The sequence below is a fragment of the Homarus americanus genome, unplaced genomic scaffold (genome assembly GCF_018991925.1).
Source record: "Homarus americanus isolate GMGI-L3 unplaced genomic scaffold, GMGI_Hamer_2.0 scaffold34360, whole genome shotgun sequence".
In the NCBI taxonomy this organism is placed as follows: Eukaryota; Metazoa; Arthropoda; class Malacostraca; order Decapoda; family Nephropidae; genus Homarus; species Homarus americanus.
The window spans coordinates 1,866,791-1,890,819 of record NW_024739403.1 but is presented as its reverse complement, the minus strand read 5'-3'; the positions used below and the strand labels follow the sequence as shown (position 1 = coordinate 1,890,819).

At 40.3% G+C, this 24,029-nt stretch overlaps 1 protein-coding gene across 1 annotated transcript in view; it reads right to left on the bottom strand.

Moving 5' to 3' along the window:
* LOC121874608 overlaps window positions 1-23,443 on the bottom strand; it is a 49,048-nt gene extending 25,605 nt beyond the window's left edge. The window contains exons 1-9 of the mRNA XM_042378835.1: window positions 23,200-23,443; window positions 6,841-7,041; window positions 6,448-6,657; window positions 6,118-6,224; window positions 4,369-4,492; window positions 3,516-3,583; window positions 3,163-3,277; window positions 599-711; window positions 44-146 (exon numbers count right to left, since the gene is read on the bottom strand). Of these exons, the coding sequence (XP_042234769.1) occupies window positions 44-146; window positions 599-711; window positions 3,163-3,277; window positions 3,516-3,583; window positions 4,369-4,492; window positions 6,118-6,224; window positions 6,448-6,657; window positions 6,841-7,041; window positions 23,200-23,302 (1,144 nt within the window). The 5' untranslated portion in view covers window positions 23,303-23,443. The remainder of the gene's footprint in view (window positions 1-43; window positions 147-598; window positions 712-3,162; window positions 3,278-3,515; window positions 3,584-4,368; window positions 4,493-6,117; window positions 6,225-6,447; window positions 6,658-6,840; window positions 7,042-23,199) is intronic.
* Window positions 23,444-24,029: the final 586 nt, after the last annotated feature.

Genomic DNA, 24,029 nt, shown 5'->3' with positions numbered 1-24,029 from the left:
TCAATCAAACAATATAAAGAAAATAAACAAGTATATAACGTACCCCTGTCGTAAGAGTGGGATCGAACCCTCACATGGATGCCTTGAATCGTCTTAGCAGGTGTCACAGTAGTCAAAGTAGGCCACTCCTTCTTACCGACAAAGGCCTGAAGTAGGAATAACAAGAAGGAATATTAGTGATGATACTGGTGATAATAAGTACAATAATAATGACAATGATAATAACAAAAGATTAACAGTAGACGTAATAATTAGTATACAGTACATAAGACCAGCTGCTCACTGTAAACACACAACGTTGACAGTCACTATAGTACGTTAAGTCACTTCATTCATGATAATAATTTTGTTTTAATGATTATCCCATTAGATTAGTTATTGTTCATTGTACACAGCTCTATTAACCCCTTGAGTACGATGACTTAACCCCTTGAGTACGATGACTTAACCCCTTGAATACGACGAACTAACCCCTTGAATGCGATGACTTAACCCCTTGAGTACGACGACTTAAACTCTTGAGTACGATGATTGAACACGTTGAGTACGATGACTTAACACCTTGAGTATACTGTAGTGTTCCATCATGTTGACTTACCAAATCCAGATTGTCTTTTAATATATCGTAAACAGCATCGTCATTCGGCAGCCACCAAGCAGCAGAATCTTTAGTCAAGAAGTTGAAGTTAAGGCTGGCACTGAATCCATCTCCTGTAAAGACGGGTAATAATAATAATAATAATAATAATAATAATAATAATAATAATAATAATAATGATAATAATAATAATAATAATAATAATAATAATATAATAATAATAATAATAATAATAATAATAATAATAATAATAATAATAATAATGATAATAATAATAATAATAATAATAATAATAATAATAATAATAATAATAATAATAATAATAATAATAATAATAATAATAATAATAATAATAATAATAATAATAATAATAATAATAATAATAATAATAATAATAATAATAATAATAATAATAATAATAATAATAATAATAATAATAATAATAATAATAATAATAATAATAATAATAATAATAATAATAATAATAATAATAATAATAATATAATAATAATAATATAATAATAATAATAATAATAATAATAATAATAATAATAATAATAATAATAATAATAATAATAATAATAATAATAATAATAATAATAATAATAATAATAATAATAATAATAATAATAATAATAATGATAATAATAATAATAATAATAATAATAATAATAATAATAATAATGATGATAATAATAATAATAACCTAACTTAACCAAGCCTGACCTAACCTAACCTAACCTAACCATATGGGATACTTCAGAGTACAAAATTCAGAACATTGTAAATTTCCTTGTAATTAATTTGGTTTTCGACAATGCTGAGTGGCTTTTACCTGTTGTATCTTAGAGGGTAAAGGATAGTGGTGGTGATGGAGGGAGGTTGTGGTGATGATGGAGGAGTAGGGTGGTGATGAAGGGAGGTTGTGGTGGTGATGGAGAAGTAGTGGTGGTGATGGTTGGAGGTTGTGGTGGTGATGGAGGAGTAGTGGTGGTGATGGAGGGAGGTTGTGGTGATGATGGAGGAGTAGTGGTGGTGATGAAGGGAGGTTGTGGTGGTGATGGAGGAGTAGTGGTGGTGATGAAGGAGGTTGTGGTGGTGATGGAGAAGTAGTGGTGATGGTTGGAGGTTGTGGTGTTGATGGAGGGTAGTGGTGGTGATGGTTGGAGGTTGTGGTGATGATGGAGGAGTAGTGGTGTGATGGGAGGTTGTGGTGGTGATGGAGGAGTAGTGGTGATGGAGGAGGTTGTGGTGGTGATGGAGGAGAGGGTGGTGATGAAGGGAGGTTGTGGTGATGATGGAGGAGTAGTGGTGGTGATGAAGGGGAGGTTGTGGTGATGATGGAGGAGTAGTGGTGGTGATGGCTGGAGGTTGTGGTGGTGATGGAGGAGTAGTGGTGGTGATGAAGGGAGGTTGTGGTGATGATGGAGGAGTAGTGGTGGTGATGAAGGGAGGTTGTGGTGGTGATGGAGGAGCAGTGGTGGTGATGAAGGAGGTTGTGGTGGTGATGGAGGAGTAGTGGTGGTGATGGATGGAGGTTGTGGTGTTGATGGAGGAGTAGTGGTGGTGATGATGGGAGGTTGTGGTGATGATGGAGGAATAGTGGTGGTGATGGAGGGAGGAAGGATAGTGTTGGTGATGGAGGAGTAGTGGTGGTGATGAAGGGAGGTTGTGGTGATGATGGAGGAATAGTGGTGGGGATGGAGGTTGTGGTGTTGGATGGAGGAGTAGTGGTGATGGAGGGAGGTTGTGGTGATGATGGAGGAATAGTGGTGGTGATGGAGGAGGAAGGATAGTGTTGGTGATGGAGGAGTAGATGAAGGGAGGTTGTGGTGATGATGGTGGTGAGGGAGGTTGTGGTGGATGGAGGAGAGTGGTGGTGATGGAGGGAGGGATAGTGCTGGTGATGGAGGAGAGGGTGGTGATGAAGGGAGGTTGATGATGGAGGAGAAGTGGTGGTGATGAAGGGAGGTTGTGGTGATGGAGGAGTAGTGGTGGTGATGGAGGGAGTGAAGGATAGTGTTGGTGATGGAGGAGTAGTGGTGGTGATGAAGGAGGTTGTGGTGATGATGGAGGAGTAGCGGTGGTGATGAAGGGAGGTTGTGGTGGTGATGGAGGAGTAGTGGTGGTGATGGAGGAGTGAAGGATAGTGTTGGTGATGGAGGAGTAGTGGTGGTGATGAAGGAGGTTGTGGTGATGATGGAGGAGTAGTGGTGGTGATGGAGGGAGGTTGTGGTGGTGATGGAGGAGTAGCGGTGGTGATGAAGGGAGGTTGTGGTGATGATGGAGGAGTAGTGGTGGTGATGGAGGGGAGTTGTGGTGTTGATGGAGGGGAGTTGTGGTGTTGATTGGATTACTACCGGGAGATGGTTGTGACTGCCTGAGGGTGGTGGTGGTGTTGGCAGAACTGATGGTGGTAGAGGAGGAATGGTGTTAATAGTGGTGGTGGTAATGGTGGTGGTAGAGGAGGAATAGTGGTGGCGGTGGTGGTAGTGGTGGTGGTGGTGGTGGAGATGGTGGAAGTGATGGTGGTAGCAGAGGAATGGTGATAGGAGGGAACTTACCTGCATTCCCGTGGTAATTCCCAACGCTGGTAAGGGTGTAATTGTCTCCTCCGTCCATCAGAAAACGGTCGTACGTGGCGTGGTAGATTTTTCCGTCAGTAGTCTCGATGAGGAACTGATGGTGACGATGGTGATAGTAGTAGTGACGATGGAGGTGGTAGTAGTGACGATGGTGGTTGTAGTAGTGACGATTGTGGTAGCGGTGACGTTGGTGGTGGTAGTGTAGGTAGTTGTAGTGACAATGGTTGAAGGTAGTGGTAGTATATGGGAAGGAATAATGATGATGATGATAAAATATAGGACATTATAACATATCATTCATCAACTCAAGAATATTATGAGACTCGACATACCTGTATAACTAAAGGGCGGCGGTTTGTGCTGTTGACTTGGTTGGTGAGAGCCGCGAGATTGTCCAGTCCTAAGGGTGAAGGAAGGAATGAATGTTCAGATGTTTCTTATATGTAATTTCCTCCGTGAATGAAGGACTTAATCGTTGTCCTAAGAGTTAAAAGGGTTAAACTGTTTTTATTAAATAGTCAAGCTGTTATCCTCAAAGGGTTAATCAGTCGCTTTCAGAGCTTTAATTATCTTCTTTTAAGGGTTAAATCAACGTCTTAAAAGGTTAACTAGAAGCACACTCTGATAAGATTAGATAGGGGATAAGATTAACGTTAACACACAGACACACACACACACATAATATAATAATGGTTGCCCCTCGTGTTCGACGATGACTGGCCCAAGGGCCACCTAGGCGTGGATTTGTTTAAGGTGTAGAAGCTGTCACCAATACAACAACCACACCCTAAGTTAACGAGTTGCATGACCCAGTGTCAAAGAATAGTCCGAGAAGACCAGACAACTCGCCAACTGCACTGGCTAACCATTAACCAGGAACACAATCCCCAAATCGATTACCATCCAGGTTCCCAATTTCTGCGTGGTAGACAGAGGCAAATGGCGTGAAGAAACTTACCCTCAGTTTCACCCTGCCCGAGGATCGAACCCGGGACCACTCGCTTGCGAAGCAAGCATGTTGATCATTACATCACAGGTACACACACACACACACACACACACACACACACACACACCAAATAGATGAAATTCTTAACTATTTCTATGCGGTAGTTATGGAAATTGTAGTTGTCAGTGGAACGCAAATTGTAAAAATTAACTGTACACGGGAAAGGAAACTCTTACCAATACAGTAATCCCCGTCTGCATCAGAAGCTGTTCCGGTGCCAGACTTCGCACAGCTGACACTGGAAGAAACCCTGTAGACGGTCGTCCACACGTCTTCTGTAGTATCAAAATCACACCATACCTGAAGCAGAGAGAAAGAGTAACTGAAAAATAGAGAAACACACACACACACACACACACACACACACACACACACACACACACACACACACACACACACACACACACACACACACACACACACACACACACACACACACACACACACACACACACACACTAATTAGCCAAAGTTCATCATGTTAAGTGGTACTCTGATAAAATGGCACAGGAAAAAATGGCACAATTTTCATACTAGGAAAAAATGGCACAACAAATTTCACTTCGAGCTCACGAACCACAAACGAGCTAACGAGCCTATGTTTGAAGCTATCCAGCGTATTAGAGTTAATGATGATGTTTGGTAACTTGTTATATCACCTTTGTTTAGCTGACTTCCATTTATACACCTCGATCATATCGCCCCTTACTCTTCGTCTCTCGAGGGAGTGCAGATTAAGATGCTTTAACATGTCTCTGTACGCAAGGTTCCTAATGCCCAGGATTAGTCTTGTCATTCTCCTCTGAATTCTTTCAAGGGATTCTATATTCATTCTCTAGTACGGTGACCAGAACTGAACTGCGTAATCCAAGTGAGGTCTCACAAGCTCAAGATATAGTTTTAGGATGACCTCGCTAGTCTTGTAACTAACACTCATTTCTTTCAAAGCTTTCTTTATTTCCTCTACTACCAGGTTGGTTGGGTACAGCCACCCAACTATCTGGCGTTCCATCCAATGGATTCAAGCTGACCATGCCGTTGTATCATCTCACATTATCAAAGAATCTCGTGGTGAGCCACCCAGAAAGCGCCAAAAATTTGTTTACAAGAACCTCCAGACAAGGCTGAAGACCCTCTGCCAGGACCTCCAAGCTGGTCACAAGTCAGTCCAAGAGTTTGTGCAAGGCGCTGGCGATAATATTCGTTGGAAATCTTAAACAATAATATGCAATATGATATTATTAATTTTGTAATTCATTTATGTACGAGTTTTCACTAACATACGGTAGAATGTTTTAGTTAAAGGTAATAAATGTTTTATGTTATGACGTTGATATATCTCTTAAGTAAGTTTCAGTAACAAAGGTTATAAAATTTTAGCGAAAACATGTCAATAAAAATTAATGTGCCATTTTTTCCTAGTCTGATGATTATGCCTTTTTTTCCGGTGCCATTTTTTCTGTGCCGTGTTTTCCTGCATTCTGTGAGGTGCGTGTAAGTCAGGATTGTTCAGTTAGGTGCAATACGTTTTTGAACACTTGAGTCGAGTTGCGGATTTAGGTTTTTTTATCACAAGTTTACTAATCATCATAATTAACTTGACATCAACTTATTTACTAATTATCATAATTAACGTGACATCAACTTATTTACTAATTATCATAATTAACTTGACATCAACTTATTTACTAATCATCATAATTAACTTGACATCAACTTATTTACTAATCATCATAATTAACTTGACATCAACTTATTTACTAATTATCATAATTAACTTGACATCAACTTATTTACTAATCATCATAATCAACTTATCAACTTATTTACTAATTATCATAATCAACTTGACATCTAATTGTACACGTATTATGCTATTCAATTTAATGACTACCTGAATGCTAATTAGCAGAATTAATACTTACTTCTGTTTTACTTTGATGTGGGTCGCCTGAGGGCATCACATTGTACGTTTCATTTTGGTCGAATCCAAAATTAGCGATATCGGTGCAGTCACGGGGCACGGGGCAGTCTGAAAGGGTGAAGGATAGACAGACAGACAAACACACGTGCTTTACTTTCCCGCAGACAGAAGCTTATACCTTCATTTGATTTTGGTAATAGGGACGTTGTAATACAGTATTTTCTCCCTCTCCTTTTCCCTCTCATTCACATGTACCTTCCTTCGCTATATAACTTCCCTCGCCTTCATGACAACACATCCCCAACACTGACACGTCCACCTAAGGACTCACCTTCATCACACTTGTCCAGTATAGGTGTCCACTGCCCATTAGAACATTCCGTCAAATGACCAGGACGTCCTGATAACCAATTCATCCCTGTGTTACATTTGTAGTAATTGGCATAGACGACGCTGCTAGTGTCAGTAATGGTTTCCGCGACGCGGGCGTTTTCAGGGGTTTCGGCGTTCGTACCACAGGCTTCAGTCGTCACCGCGGAAGCTGAAACAGGAGGAGGGTAGTAGGGAGGTGGAAAGAGAGAGAGAAATTGAGTGATGTGATGTGGTTCTTGAGAGGGAGATGTAATAGGCTACTGTCTGTTCCAGGGATATAAAATCAGTTAAAACCTTTGCTATACTTCTCTCCTTCTCTCTGTCTAACTAGCTATCTCTAACTGGCACTTACATGGAGTTTGACAGGGAATCTCCACCTCATTAGGTTCCCACTGATCATTGTAGCAGAAGGCCAGCACGGCGCGCATGAACAAATTTCCACTGGGGAAGGTTTTGTTCGTGTCTGCACACGTGAGAGCAACCACCCCATTTTCCAAGACTTTCTTGCTACTGTGGAGGTGATCCGTGCAATTTGCGTCAACCACGACGCCACCTTTGAGAGAAAATAATACAGCGGTTATGTAGTGGTAACATAGTGATAGTCTATTGGTAATTCATTGATGTCATAGCAATACAGGGATGATACAGTGATGTAATGGTGATACAGTTATATGGGGGTGATACAGTGTTTTAGTGGTGATACAGTGATGTAATGGTGATACAGTTATATAATAATAATAATAATAATAATAATTGACGGTTTATTGAAAAAATTCTGCAGCCCGAAGGCTGAAAATATACATTGGACATAAATGACATATTACATACATTGGTGGTTTAACAAAAACAGTGAACATACAGATTAATGTAGGTGTTGAACAGCAAACTCGTAGTGTAGTAACTCCCTCCCAGATGGTGTTAGGAGGAACTCACGTGGTGTAGTAGTTCCCTCAGATGTTGTTATGAGAGACCTGGCGTGGTGTAGTAATTCCCTCGCTGATGGTGATATGAGGGGCCTCACGTGGTGTAGTAATTCCCTCACAGATGGTATTATGGGGGACCTCACGTGGTGTAGTAATTACCTCACAGATGGTGTTATGAGGGACCTCACGTGGTGTAGTAATTACCTCACAGATGGTGTTATGAGGGGCCTCACGTGGTGTAGTAACTCCCTCACAGATGGTGTTATGAGGGGCATCACGTGGTGTAGTAATTCCCTCACAGATGGTGTGATGAGGGACTTGTGGTGTAGTAATTCCCTCACAGATGGTGTTATATGAGTGAGGTTTTGTCCCAGGCCTTCCTATCGTAGACGGATTAACACATCGCTGGTTGTTGTTGGGTGTCACGGGCCGTTATCACTGGGTACCTGGGACCTCACTGTGTGAAGGTTAACTTGGGTACGACTGTTACTGTTGAGTTGTTCTCACTGACTTAAGCGCTGTTCACCACTGTTCACCTCTGTTTAACACTGGTTCCGTTTCTTTCATAAATGAAATTGTAACTTCTGGCGAGAACTTGTTGATATTCCGGTGGGGAGGAGGGTTCAGGGGAGGGGGTTGGTATGGGCCAACTTAACAGTTGACCTGGCTGCTCCGAGAGGAGCGCCAGGTACGTCTTGACCCTTCGGTGGTCAAGGAGTGATAGGTGATACAGTAGTGTAGGGGTGATACAGTGATGTAATGGTGATACAGTGTTGTAGGGGTGATACAGTGATGTAATGGTGATAGAGTAATATGGGGGTGATACAGTGTTGTAGGGGTGATAGAGTGTTGTAGGGGTGATACAGTGATGTAATGGTGATAGAGTAATATGGGAGTGATACAGTGTTGTAATGGTGATAGAGTAATATGGGGGTGATACAGTGTTGTAGGGGTGATACAGTGTTGTAGGGGTGATACAGTGGTGTAATGGTGATAGAGTAATATGGGGGTGATACAATGATGTAATGATGATACAGTTATATAGGAGTAATACAGTGTTGTAGGGGTGATACAGTGTTGTAGGGGTGATACAGTGATGTAGGGGTGATACAGTGATGTACGGGTGATACAGTGATGAACCAAACAGAAATAATAGTATTAAACGACATGGATTTTATAGTATGTGTGTGTGTGTGTGTGTGTGTGTGTGTGTGTGTGTGTGTGTGTGTGTGTGTGTGTGATAGAAAGAAAATAGGAAGAAAGCTAGAGAAGGGGACAGAGAGAGAAAGAGACACACAGAAATACAAGGATATAGAGTGAGACAGTCGATAATAACAAAGAAACGAGGAGAAAGAGAGGAAGGGAGACTAATAGAACTGTAACTCATACGTAATCTGTACCTACATTATACAATAAATCTGACCGTTTCCTTTACATCTAAATACGATCCCGTACATACACGTAAATCTGTACCTTTTTTCGTAAATCCGAATAATTATTTCTAGAACTAAATCTGAATTACGAAAAAAAAATCTTAAAAACACACGCACTGGCAACGTCTCACTTCAGTGTTGCCACATCCAGGTCACAACACTTGCTTCGTAAAATATAATAATTATTCTTTTGATTTATCGCTGGCATTATTTTATACTTCCAGTTGCTTGTTATCATTTATTAGTGTTTTCTTGTGGTTTACGTCCCTTAATAAATAGTAAAGTAGAAAACCAATAGTGGTTTATACATAAGAACATAAGAAAACAAGGAGTCTGCAATAGGCCGGTTGGTCTGTGCATGGCAGCTCCTGTCGAGAGTTACTACCACTCTCTATCATCCATGAATCTATCTAGCCTCCGTTTAAAACTTCCCAGCGTCCCAGCACTTACTGCAAAGTTGCTAAGTTTGTTCCACTCATCTACCACTCTATTTGTAAACCAGTTTTTTCCTATCTCCCTCCTAAACTTAAACTTATCCAACTTGAATCCGTTGCTCCGAGCCCTACCTTGCTCGGATATTATAAGAACTTTATCTATATCTCCTTTATTGATTCCTTTCACCCACTTAAATACTTCTATCATATCTCCCCGCACTCTTCGTCTTTCTAGGGAATGCAAGTTTAGTTTCTTTAATCTATCTTGATAGGGAAGGCTTCTAAGTCCCGGAATCATTTTCGTCATTCTTCGCTGCACCGACTCCAGGGAATTGATATCCATTCTATAATAAGGGCACCAGAACTGAACAGCATAATCGAGGTGCGGCCTGACTAACGCAAGATATAATTGCAAGATGACCTCCGCACTCTTATTACTTACACTTCTAGATATAAAACCCAATACTCTGTTTGCCTTATTTCGAACATTAACGCACTGTTTTCTAGGCCGTAGATCCGGGCTTACAAGTACCCCTAGGTCTCTTTCACAAGTCGACTTCTCTAGGTTGATGTTGTTAAGGCTGTATACATTGACAGTATTTGTTCTTCCAATATTAAGTGCGCTGCACTTACTGGTGTTGAATTTCATTTGCCATTTTTCTGACCACTCCTGCAGTTTATTTAGATCCTCCTGTAGTGCATTTGCATCCTGCCCTGAATTAATCTACCGCCTTATTTTGGTGTACCTGTAATCCGCAAACTTGCTAATGTCACTGCTGATCCCAGTATCTAGATCGTTTATGTATATTAGGAACAAGAGTGGACCCAGTACTGACTCCTGGGGAACCCCACTAGTTACACAGCCCCACTCTGATTTAAAACCGTCTACGCTGACCCTCTGTGTTCTATCGGTGAGCCATGATTTTATCCAATTTAAATCTTTCCTCTCGATACCATGATCCTTAACTTTTCTCAGAAGCCTCTGATGCGGTACTCTGTCAAACGCTTTGCTAAAGTCTAAGTAAATAACATCGTAATTTTCGTCATTATATACAACCTCATAGACTTTCCTAAAAAGGTCAGCAGATTTGTTAGACAAGATTTTCCCTTTGTAAATCCATGTTGAGAGTCGTAGATTAATTAGTTTTCCTCTAAATGTGATCGGGTGCGATTTACTATAATTGATTCAAGAAATTTCCCCACTACTGACGTCAAACTAATCGGACGGTAATTTGACGCTGATGGTCTGTCTCCCATTTTTAATATGGGTACTAGATTTGCCTGTCTCCACAAGTCTGGCACAACTCCAGTGTCTAATGAATTTGTAAATAAATTTTCGAGGGGTAGCTAATTTGTTCCTTACACTCTTTCAAAACTCGATGGAAAATTTCATCCGGCCCTGGGGATTTTGTCTTCTTTAATTTATTTATCTTCTTAAGAACATCATCTGTTCTGATAGTGATATCATTTAGTTTCTATTCTTCATTTCCCCTAAATATCAGTTCCACCTCTGGCATTTCCTCTTTAATTTCTTCTGTGAAAACTAATAAGACGTAGCTGTTTAGTGCTTTACTTATTTCCCATTATCATCCATCACTTCCCCTCTCTCTGACTTTAAACGCCTCACTTTGTCCTTGACCTTTGTCCTATGTACCTGGAAAATCCCTCGGGATTCGCCTTGGATTCTCTTGCTATCCTGATTTCGTAGTCCTTTAGGATACTGCTCATTGTATTATAAAATGTGTAAGGCTATTTTATGACACCGTACTCTAGCTGACTGACGCATTGTTGTTATTATTAATAATAATAAAAACGATAACAAGAGTGATATAGTGTATTTATTATCATTGTTGCTACTGTTATGCCATCAGAATTATAATGCTTATAATAATAATAATAATAATAATAATAATAATAATAATAATAATAATAATAATAATTATTATTATTATTATTATTAATCAAACTGGTTGTTAATAAGGGACGTGAAATCAACCAGTAGCGGGAGTCACAGTTACCAGGGTCAGATGTTTGTGACCTGAACTGACCTGACTTGGCCTCACGTCACGCTGTGGTAATAATCCTGCCTTTACTATTGTGTATGTAAAATCGCTTTCATTCAATCCCCGAGTTGACAATCCACAGTTGATGTTAATTAACCAATGGCAGGGTCAGTGGCCCACAGATGAGGCCAGTTTAGCCAGTCACGAGGTCAACAGTTCAAAGTTGAGATCAGCCTAGCCAATCGTAAGCTTGACAATTCTTGGGAGAGGTCGAGTTGCCAAATCTTGGGTCACTTGGTGTGAGAGGTGGCAGGGATGGTTAGTACAACATCTGATCAGTCTAACACTGCAGTAGCACCCATGATGGTCCTCTCTGTGTTGTGGTGGATAGTGGCGGGTGTTGTGTTATGTGGCGGCCTCTACCACCACCACCCTGATGCATCTGTGAGAGACCGCGTTCTTGCCCCTGATACACCTGTGAGAGACCACGTGCTTGCCCCTAATACACCTGTGAGAGACCACGTTCTTGCCTTGGGTACAACCGTGAGAGGCCAAGTCATTGCCCCTGATACACCTGTGATATCTTCCCTAGTCTCCAGCTTCGTCAACACCCAGGGTCCCTCACCCCTCTCCTACCCCCAGTGGTACCAGTCTCCTCGTTTGGTCGCCCACGGTACCAAACTCCTCAGTGATTCGGGCGAGGGTATGATAATTGTTGTACCTCGACTCCCACGTAGTGTGTTCCCCGAGTCTCCAACCATCAAGAAACATGAAGTGGACGGATGTGATCGAGACTTTCTGAAGATTTTGCCAGCTCCCAGAACAGTGACGACACATAGAGAATATTTTCACCATGATCAAAATCCACTTACACCAGCACCTGAGGAGGACATCACTACTCCCGGGCCACACACTCCTCAGGGTGACAACCGAAGGAGGAACAAATCTATTCGAAGATCCAGGAGGGGATCGACAAGACCCAAGCTTAACCGCCATAAGGACATTACATCATTTTCCAACACCCCAACGACAACTGTCTCTCCCGAGGACCTCGCCCTTCTCTCACCGTCTCTCTCCCCAAGAGTCGTGTTCGACCAGTCGGCCAAAACTCTAGATGACAACACCTTTACCAAACTAATGTACTCTATTCAAGGTGTTATAAGTTTCGTATTCTCGGCCTTCGCTGTTTACGTCACATTCAATAGATAGTGACTTAGTATATTTTCTTTGTGTGTTTTACATCAATTGTCAGTAGCAAGAGGCAGCGGGTTCTCCAATAAGCACTCAGTTCCAGCAACATCATTTTGTAAGTGACTTTGAAAATCTTCAACTTTTTATGGTTAAGTGACCGACTAAATGTTATAACTTTGTGTAATGTAAATAATTGTTAATTAAATATATTCACACGTGTTGAGGAGAGTGCTCTTGGTGCCAGAGGTTCACGTTTATTAGACTGTAATCAATCATCGCTATATTTGTGCAGTGTTCGTGTGCTTGATATACGCGCGTGCATGTATTTTTTTCTGACGAGTGAATGATAATATTTTTTTCGTCTACAGTATGGATATAAAAAGTGTGTGACAATATTTCTTTTTAGACTGTGCATAGTGATGGTTCAAGGGATCATATAAACACTGTTCAATAAACATGGTAGGGATGACGATAATGATGTTTTAATTGAGCCTTCTTTATTATCTGTACACATAAACGAAGACTGATAAAGAATTATTATATTTTTAACCTTTCTCCTCAAGGCTCGTATGTTGGTTTAAATCACCCTGGTAATTTAGAAATAATCCTTCACTTAATCATTCTAACTAACCCCCCTCCCCTGCACGTTGACCCAGCCACTCGGTTTTCAGGTGTGATCGTGATTTGTGACCTGACCTCTTGCTTAAACATGACTTGTAGTTAGTGTAGTAATCTTTTGTTGTCTTCATTAACTGATTACAACACATAAGCTGTGATATTCTGTGAGTCTCTATCTCCCTGTGCTTTTGTGTTAAGTCTCACTCTCTCTCTCTCTCCCATGTCACAAGATCATACATTCAGCTCGTATGTCGAAATAGTTTAGAATGGAACTCCACGTCGCCAAAAAATACTGCAAACAATAGTAAAAATGACATTCTTGGTTGTATTTCCAGATATACAGAGAAAGAGAATAAGGAATAAGACGGATGTGATATACTGTACAGGTATTCCAAAGGTTTTAATCCTGAGTTATTGTGGAACGGATTAATATATGCTGTTTTGGTGTGTGTGTGTGTGTGTGTACTTCTATATGATTGTACACTCACACAAGTTCGCATATCATCGTTAAACATATCTACATGCGCGCACAGTCTAGTTCTTAACCAGGTCTAACGTATCTCCTAACTGTTTCGTTACATTATGAGTGCAGTCTCTGTGTCTGTCTATGTGCGTGTGCCTTTATGTATGTGTTTGTGTGCGCGCGTCTTTCTGCATGTGTGTGCGCGCGTCTTTCTGTATGTGTGTGTGTCTTTGTCTATGAGCGTTTGCGTATATGTCTGTCTGTATGTGTGTGTGTGTGTGTGTGTGTCTTTTTGTATACTCGCGTGTCTTTCCACCACTGTAGATTTATGAGTTAATGCAGGCACTTACACCTGCGCTCTCTCTCTCTCTCTCTCTCTCTCTCTCTCTCTCTCTCTCTCTCTTTCTCTCTCTCTCTCTCTCTCAATAGTGAACAATAAATAACAGGGGTAAAAAGTCTCTCTCATACTTCAAATGTGATTAGTGACGTTTACTTTTTTTTTTAGTTTCTTTGGTGTCATAAAATACGCCTTAATGATCCTTAACAACTGTTGACTCATGACCGAGGATAAAAATATAAGGTCTGTTTTTGTTGTGTATTGTGTGTCTACGATGGAGCTTACCCCTCCCTCACTATACCCCTCCCTCACTATACCCACTCCCTCACTATACCCACTCCCCCATTCCCTCACCGTTTTCCTCTCTTACTCTTTCATCCCCTCGCTCTCTCTCTTACCCCTTCATTCCATCACTTCCCCCTCCCTTACTCTTTCATATCCTCACCCCCCTCTCCTTCTCCTTCATTTCCTCACTCCTGAACTGTCGTGTTTATGAAGATTTGGTTTTCCTTTTGGTTATTATTATTATTATTTTAGTAGTCAAAGTAGTAGTATTTATTCGTTATTATTACTTCCATATCGCCAGCACACACACACACACAAACCACATATAACTGACACAACCATACACAGGCTCAGCCCAAAGTATATGATGTTATGTATCAAATAATGACCAACATATATGCGATCACCTATACAAAGAGCATGTATAGAAGAGTGTATTGTTCGACGAGACTGAATACATGGTTGACAACATACTGTACTGTACCTCCCCTCCCCCATGATGTAGTGTGTGTCTGTAGGATCGTTGAACCGGCTATATAAATATGGATTCGGAGGCATGACGACCTGCGATATACACAAACACACATTTACACATTCATTTTTACCATTATTATGTTCCTCCTTTCCCCCGCACACACACACACATACACATGCCCTCCAATTACTGCCATGACAACACAGTAAACAGAAAGAGGTTAATACCAGCCAGTAGGCAAATTACTGGAAGCATTCATTTCAAACTCTATTCGAAATCACCTGGAGAAGCACCCATTGATCAATGATTCCCAGCATGGCTTCACATGCGGACGTTCTTGTCTAACTAATCTATTAACATTCTTTTCATCAGTTTTCGAATCGGTGGACGAGGGGCACAATTATGATGTGGTATATCTCGACTTTAGCAAAGCCTTCGACAGTCCCCCACGAAAGACTAATTAGAAAGGTAGAAGCTCATGGCATCAAAGGTAACATCCTTAAATGGATTAGGGCGTGGTTACAGGACAGGAAACAGCGAGTGAGCATTAACGGCACTAAGTCCCATTGGAGCAAAGTCACAAGTGGAGTTCCCCAAGGCTCAGTACTTGGACCATTATTATTTATTATATACATAAACGACATAGATATCGGCATTGACAGCAACATAAGTAAATTTGCTGATGACACTAAAATAGGTGTTATTAAATCTGACGAGGACTCCGCAAAACTACAGGAAGATCTAAACAAATTTTTCGAATGGTCTGAAAAATGGCAGATGAAATTCAACGTGGACAAATGTAAAGTACTCAGTATAGGAGATGTAAACAGGGAACCAGATACCAGATGAACAACGATGCCATAGAGAAATCCGACTGCGAGAGAGATTTAGGAGTAATGATAAGTAAGAACCTTAAGCCAAGTAAACAATGTGTTTTTGCTCGTAACAAGGCTAATAAAGTACTTGAGTTCATACAAAGGAGTGTTAGTTACAAGACTAGCGAGGTCATCCTAAAACTGTATCTTGCTCTTGTGAGACCACACCTGGATTACGCAGTTCAGTTCTGGTCACCGTATTACAGAATGGATATAGAATCATTGGAAAGAATTCAGAGGAGAATGACAAGACTAATCCCGGGCATTAGGAACCTTGAGTATAGAGACAGGTTAAAGCATCTTAATTTGCACTCCCTCGAGAGACGTAGAGCGAGGGGCGACCTGATAGAGGTGTATAAGTGGAAGCAGGGCTAAACAAAGGGGACATTACAAAGGTACTCAAACTATCCAACCAGGAGCGAACTCGTAACAATGGTTTTAAATTGGACAAATTTAGATTTAGGCGTGAAATAGGTAAACACTGGTTTGGAAACAGAGTAGTGGATGAATGGAACAAGTTACCAAATATCATCATTAACTCGAATACGCTGAATAGCTTCAAACATAGGTTGGATGCTTATATGAGCAATAGGGGTTGGGTGTAAACGGGACTGCCCAGTATGGGCCAATAGGCCAGCTGCAGTTTCCTCCATTCTTATGTTCTTATGATTTATTTAGATTGAGTAAAATTCCTAACTACATATTTTTCCTTGGGTATAAGACTCCCCCCTCCCCCTCCTTGTTAGACTCCTCCCTGTTACACTCCTTCTCCACTCTCCTCGTCCCCCGGTCTGAGAGTCTCCCTTGAGGCTCATGATATACAGTAATAAACAACGTTTTGGTCTTCATCAGACTGAAGTGTTGAGAGGCTCACCTTAACAGCCCAGGTATACTGTATAAGTCACCTCACCTGTAGGTCATTCATCTGTACTTGAGTTGGTCACATGTGATAAAGTTTTTCGATTAAGTTGCTCACCTGTAATTTAGTTTTCACCTGTGAGTAAATTGTTGATCTGTAACTTATTTGTTCACCTGTAAATTTAGCTCACCTATAAATTGAGTTATCTACCTGTGATTTCAGTTCGCCATCTGTAAATTAAATTGCTCACGCGTAATTTTTTTTTCAGGACTAGGGTGTAACCCCCCCCCCCCCCACCTCATACGCCCTTAAATCACTCGCGCGTTATTCTGCACTTAAGCTAATCTCAGCAGTCTCAGTGCACCTTGTTGTCATATCTGCCCAAGTTTTGTTGAATTCTGTGTGTGATGCTGTTTGTTCTTATCGTAGAGAGTGTAGGACAAAAGCCCCCTAGGATTAATAATAAACAGAACGGTAGAACACTTCTCTGAGATGTAAAATTTTACTTTTATAATAAAATACTGCAATACCTAACCTAACCTAACATATTTTGCAGTTTAACTAGAGAGGTTTTGTCCAGGGGGCTTTTGTCCGACCCCACCCCCCCCCCTACATACACACACACTATTACCGTATATTAAATGCTAGACATAGTTCCTGTCATTTATATCCCTCACATAAACACGAAGAGTTTCCATCAGTTAGGTCAGGGACGGAGGTGATTGACTACAGTGAATCCCGCCACAAAATACCAGTATGTTGTTGTTTGTATCGACTTGTTGTTTGGCATTGTTTGAATTGTTTGTGAATATATGAACCATTATGGAATTTGGTTAATTATAAAAGATTAAATATCTTATCGGTCTGCCTGTTTATCTATCTATCGGTCCATCACCGAATATCCATCAAAATTTGTATTGGACTCGCTAATCAACTTTAAATATACATAACAAAGAAAAAACAATACTGATTATTTTTCTTTTTGCTTCATATTAATGTTCATGTTAGTGTATTGACCCCGTGCGGCGCTATCAGCTCATACCAAATGGTACTGTTAAAGAGCTGTTGTTACTTAGGTTAATGATGTAGAGGAGCAGGTGTGACACGCACCCTAAGCTGGTGTTAACATACTTCACTATTATGTTAAAAGGGGTATATTATCCTTATATAGGGTTTTATATTTATATTAGATTATTTTTGAGGAATATTTCTAAACGTTATCCACTGTAAGAAATTAATGTCAGTAATAGCGATTAATATTCCCTAGGAGAAAAAAAAATATCGAGGTGGCATCATATGATATTTTTTATTCCTTTATTTTAAGATTATATTATTAAGTTCATAATGTGTTAATTTTTCCCCATCATGTTTTGAGTATACAGTAGAAGTAATGAGAGAAATTCCCGCGTTGTCTCCACTACTCTCTCTCTCTCTCTCTCTCTCTCTCTCTCTCTCTCTCTCTCTCTCTCTCTCTCTCTCTCTCTCTCTCTATTGGCTCATATTGGACAGTCCCGTTTACACCCAACCCCTATCGCTCATATATTTGTCTATCCTGAATCCTTAGTCGAGATGAGTCGGGGTTACGGAGAGTTCCAGTGAATCAGCTCTTGGTGTTTTAATTGGAACTCTTATAAATCCAGGTGTATTGTATATATTATATTCTAATTATATTATTTTAACTATTTTGTAGTAATGGGAAATGTAAAGTACATTTATTTAGTTGATTTATTCTAGTTACTTTGGTTCCGGTGATGAATACCAGAGGACCTTAAATTCCTCCCATCTACCGATCTGATTGGGGAAAGTCTGTTGAGAACTTAAGTCAGTTTTATCCCTGACACTGACTGCTGTGTGTCGGGGCTGCTTCCCCAATTCTTTTGGTGTTGTCTGGGAATTTATTTTCTTTACTTATGTGGCTGACTTGTATTAAACTCAACAGATAAGTTATTCTTGTTATTAGTGATAGGTATAATATTTAGGATGTTTAATAGGAATTTAAATTAAGTTACCATTATGTTTTGCCTTGTAATGTTCGTGCGTGAGTTTTCCGTATATATATATTGGTTTGTTTTAAGTGTATTTTCCACTCTGGGTTTTCTCCTTCACAGTTAAATAACAATTGACTTATTATTAAAGCCTGGAGCACTTTGTAGTGACAGGTGCATTAAACTAATTTTATTACAGGTCAGTATTCTCCCAATCTGACTTTAGATCTGTAATGTATCCAACAAACCTAACCTAAGGTACCCAGCGTGTTCGAGATAATGATGATATTTGGTAACTTGTCCCACTTAGGCAAAAACTAGATTAAAATTTATCACAATGAATATTTTCCGATTCATTCTATTTCTGGGAATTCGAAACACAGCGACATTCTTCCCTCCCTCGACTCAATACATCAACGTCGAAACTCAGTGACTCGGTGACGGTGACTGAGCTACAAAAAAAAATCCTCTAATTCATCTTAGTTTGGGCTTCAGTTTAATGGCTCACTTGTCACATATTCTTGCCAAAGGAGAATTCAGTCTTGTATCCCTGGCGTAAAAACAAAAAACAACTACAATAGTACATGTAAGTATCGTTGACTACTGTCCCTCAAGAATCCTGACAGGTATATATATCCTTGTTGCATAGAAAATAACACTACGACGCGAACAGTGATATATTTACCACAAACTCCACGATATAAATCCATGCCATGCACACAACACCGTAAACATGGCCACAAAGGGACATATTTATACGTCATACAAACCGCCATTTATTCGGGTAAAAACATCAGGGGGTTTGTGTACACTGTTCCCATGGTAACAACAACAGCAACAACTTTCTTTCCCCTCGCCTACCTCCCCACCTAACCAATTAAGTTCCTCGGTGAACAGGAGGATTCCTCTAATTGGTTAGTTCATTGGACAGCAGAGGAGAGAGAAAGAGAGAGATATTCAGTAAAATTTTCATACAAGTTTTAAAATTGTTTGTATTACCGGAACAAAGACTTTCTGACATCGCTCGAGCCAAGAGGGGACCTAGATCAATCATAAGGGGTCGCGTAGAGGTCATGGGGTCACTGAAGTCACCTGGATCTTGCAGCGGTCACATGTGATTTTTTTTCTAGTCCAGGCGTCAAAGACTAAGGAAATGACCGACAATATATATTTGCTCGAAATAAAGCTAACAAAGTACTTGGGTTCATACAAAGGAGTGTTAGTTACAAGGCTAGCGAGGTCATCCTAAAACTATATCTTGCGCTTGTGAGACCTCACTTCGATTACGTAGTTCAGTTTTGGTCATCGTACTACAGAATGGATATAAATTCCCTTGAAAGAATCAGAGGAGAATGACAAGACTAATCCCGGGCGTTAGGAACCTTGAGTACAGAGACAGGTTAAAACATCTTAATTTGCACTCCCTCGAGAGACATAGAGTGAGGGGCGATATGATAGAGGTGTATAAATGGAAGTCAGGGTTAAACAAAGTGATATAACAAAGGCACTTAAATTATCCAACCAGGAACGAACTCGTAACGATGGTATTAAATTAGACAAATTTAGATTTAGGCGAGAGATATGTAAACACTGGTTTTGGAAATAGAGTAGTGGATGAGTGGAACAAGTTACCAAACATCATCATTAACTCGAATACGCTGGATAGCTTCAAACATAGGTTGGATGGATATATGAGCGATAGGGGTTGGGTGTAAACGGGACTGCCCAGTATGGGCCAATATGCCCGCTGCAGTTTCCTCCATCTTATGTTTTTAAGGGATTAACACACTTACTCTCCTTGTGTCAGGTCAGTCCAGGTCAGGCTTACCCTGATGAAACGTTTCGCAACAGAAGTCCCACATTCCTACCTTAGAACTGTTCTCAGCTCAATTCACTCTCTACTTCCCACGGATGAGGACAAACGGCACCCTCACACACACACACACACACACACACATACAACAACCCACATACACACATACAACACCCCACATACACACACACACAAAACCCTCACGTACACACATACAATCCCCCGCACATGTAACCTTCGTACTTCCCTCCCACCACTCCCACCCATACCCCCCAGGATACAACACACACACACACATGTACAGTTTACATGACAACAACAACAATCGATAGAACAACACACACATCTAAACTTAGTCTACGTAAGAAATAAGAGTAACTTCATTACGAAATAATATGATTGACTTCAAATTCAGATCCACACGAGCACATGATCTAACTTCCGTGACTCCTAACAATCCTCTGGGGATGGGAGGGGGTGGGGGGGGGGGACAGAACTATCAAGGTAGGTGGCGCCTCGACCTGCTGTAGCCACGACCGAGGCGAACAGAGAATAAACATTCTTACGTGACGACAGGTATAATAAAGGTGGTATATCCAAGGTCTCTGTATCTTTAGACCTTGAGTGTATCTAAGTCTCTAGAATGTGACAAAGGTGTAGCTGACACTTAGTACACCCGTGAGCTGCAACGTGTGTGTATTTGGGAGAGGGGTCTTCATGTACCACAATAAACAGACTGACAACATTCTTAAAAAAGTTTGATATTTCTCTGAATATTTTATGAATCACAAGGATGTCAAGAACATATTCGTGTGTACATTTGTCTACATATATTCTGTAAACGAATAATTGTGGTAGTTTCTTAGTATAACTTACTCATAAGGAAGATGTAAATAATACCAGCGAGGATTTAAGTTTTCTTCATTCATTATTGCAAACTTTTCCTCACTCATCCGTCATAAACCACCTGATTGACGCTACCTGACCGACACTCTGACCGACACTACCTTACCAAATTATTAATTATAAATCACAGAACACAGTCACCAAATAAACAGTCGCTGAAACCCAGGAATATTAAGTGCTGCTCTGTCTGTAAAAACGCTCGTCTCTAGAGTCTGCCACACGCAAACTCTGAAGACACAATAAGAGAATTTACTTCTTTAAATACAATAACCTAAGTTAACTCTTTGAACGGAATGATTGGCCTTACGAATCGAATATTTCAACCGCTTAAATTAGAAAAGTTAACCCCTTGGGTACGATGATTACCCCTTGAGTACAACGACTAAACCCCTTGCGTACAATGATTGAACCCCTTGAGTACAATGACTAAACCCCTTGCGTACAATGATTGAACCCCTTGAGTACAATGACTAAAACCCCTTGAATACAATAAATTAGACCAGCCAGTAAGATATTCGGGACCCGGACAAAAGCCCCCTGTTTTTATGTTAAAGAGAGGGTCATTAGAAATATTAAAAACATGTAGATTTAAATATGAAATTATTATAATTTAAATAATTAGAATATTATAACTCTTTCAATTTTGATATAGAACATTATTAAATAAATAGAAAAGAAAAAAAGACGACACATTTTACCTTTATGTTCATTCTGTATTTACTGAGGTGACCCGAGGGCCCAGTGAGGTCACTGAATGTCAGGGGAGTAATTACCCCAGTAGACAAAACATACGTCATTGCTGATTTAATAAACATTCCTTGTATACTTCTTTATAACTATAACAGAATTCCCGAAGGTTAGGTTAGGTTAGGTTAGAGAAGTGTTCATAAACTGTAAAAAAATAAAATTATTATTTTAAAATTCATATTATTTCTCCTGGGGGACTTTTGTCCTCGGGGCTTTTGTCCTAGGGGGCTTTTGACCTACACTCAAGTTGTTCTAACCCCTTAACCCAATCATTATACCAAATTAGTCCAGTAAAATATTTTAAACACTTAGGTATGTTGAATTGTATTAATTTTTTATGTTTTTATTTTTTTAGTGAATCAGTTTGGTACATCTTCACGTCTTCAGTTACCAGGAATATTCATCGCATAAACTTTTGAAAATCTGTAGCCCAGTTTCATAAAAAAATTTAAATAAATAAATAAATAAATAAATAAAAATGTACCGCATTTTACCATACTGAGAGCACCGATCGCTTCATCCCAGTGTTTTATCGGTGTTGTAAATGGTTTATCGGAAGCACTTTTCTGTGTATCGGAAGATGAAAAATATCCCGATATATCAGCATAAGGAGAAAGTCAAGTCTCAAATTTATCGTAATTGTCTGAAGTAAATAAGGTTCAGGGAAGAATCTGGTGAGAAATGTTACTCAGCTGAAGACGAAAATGAGGCAATAGAAATGAGAAATAACCTATCACTGTGAAAAGGAATTTGTTGATGAGAAATTTCACACACACACACACACACACACACAAAGTACATGGGAACAGAAACATCGTCTTAAATTTCTTCTAACTTCATTCGCATCAACAATACCTGACCCGGAAATACACCTAGAGTTTTACCTATTAATTCCATGTTTTATTGAGAATTGTATCCCTAGTTGTATGTTAATTTGTTATTGGCGGGATTTTTTGGTCGTCCTGTAGGAACAAACCCCAGAATCCCAAGTCGACCCTTTTGGACCTACGTGTTTGTATTTGGTTCGGGTTTTTCTCGTGTAAATACAATGAAGAACAAAACACTTGATTATGGGAAACATGTAACATTGTTTTAGCTGAAAGAAGGAATAGGAAAATAAAAAAAAGAGAGAGAGAGAGACGAGATAAAGAACATGAGAGGAGAAACGGATGAAATGAGAGGAGAGTAACATAAAAGAGGGAAGTAAAAGGAAAATAGAGAAAAAGAGAGAGAAACACGCAGAAAAAAATAACACCGAAAAAATATAATAAATAAGTTGTTGAATGAATGACGTATGACACACAGATAAGAGATATTTCCCTACTGATGGTTGAGTGAGAAATATACACCAACAGTATACAGACCGAGCAGTAGAACGTGTATGAAGGCGTATAGAAGAATACTAATGGCGCTGACGACTGGCCGTGGTAGGCGGGGGATCACGGTGGCAGCTTGTCTCTTCAGCATGTTGAGCGCTTCTGTCTTCCCTTCTTCACAGTGTCAGGTTGCCGCTCTCCTGGTCTCACTGCATGGCTGACACTGTCTTAGCTATCTGCGCGCGCGTTTCAACCACCTTTTCCCCCTACCTCGCCTCCAGTCACCTCATTGCTCCATTCCATCTTCCCTTCCCATTCATCCCTTCCCTTCTGTCTCCCCCTTGCTTCTCATCATTCCCTTCCCATCTCCCCATCACTCCATTCCCTTCTGTCCCCCCTTATCCCTCTTCCCCTTCCTCCATACCCTACCTCCCCCTCCCGTCTCCCTTTCCTCCATGCCTTACCAGTACCATCTCCCTCCCCTTCACCACCTTTACCACTCTTCCATTCCTAAACTCACACTTGACGAGGCACGCAAGTGAATATAGATGTCGAGTACTTGTAGCGCCTCTTCCCCTCTCCCTTCTCCCCTCCTCTCCCCCTCTCACTTTTCCCCCTCCCTCTCCCTTCTCCCCCTTCCCCCCTCTCCCCAACACTAACGGGATATTTTTTCGTAATGTTTCGTATAATATTTTCTGATACCGAGTGTTCTGGTAAGTTGAGAAAGTGTGTGTGTGTGTGTGTGTGTGTGTGAGCGTCATACCTCGGGTCGTCAGGGGTGCCAGTAACGATGTAGGTATGTGTATGAAGGTAAGAAAGATTAGATAGAGAAAGGAAGGCAAGAAAGGAGAAGAGTGAGAATGAAATTAAAATAAATG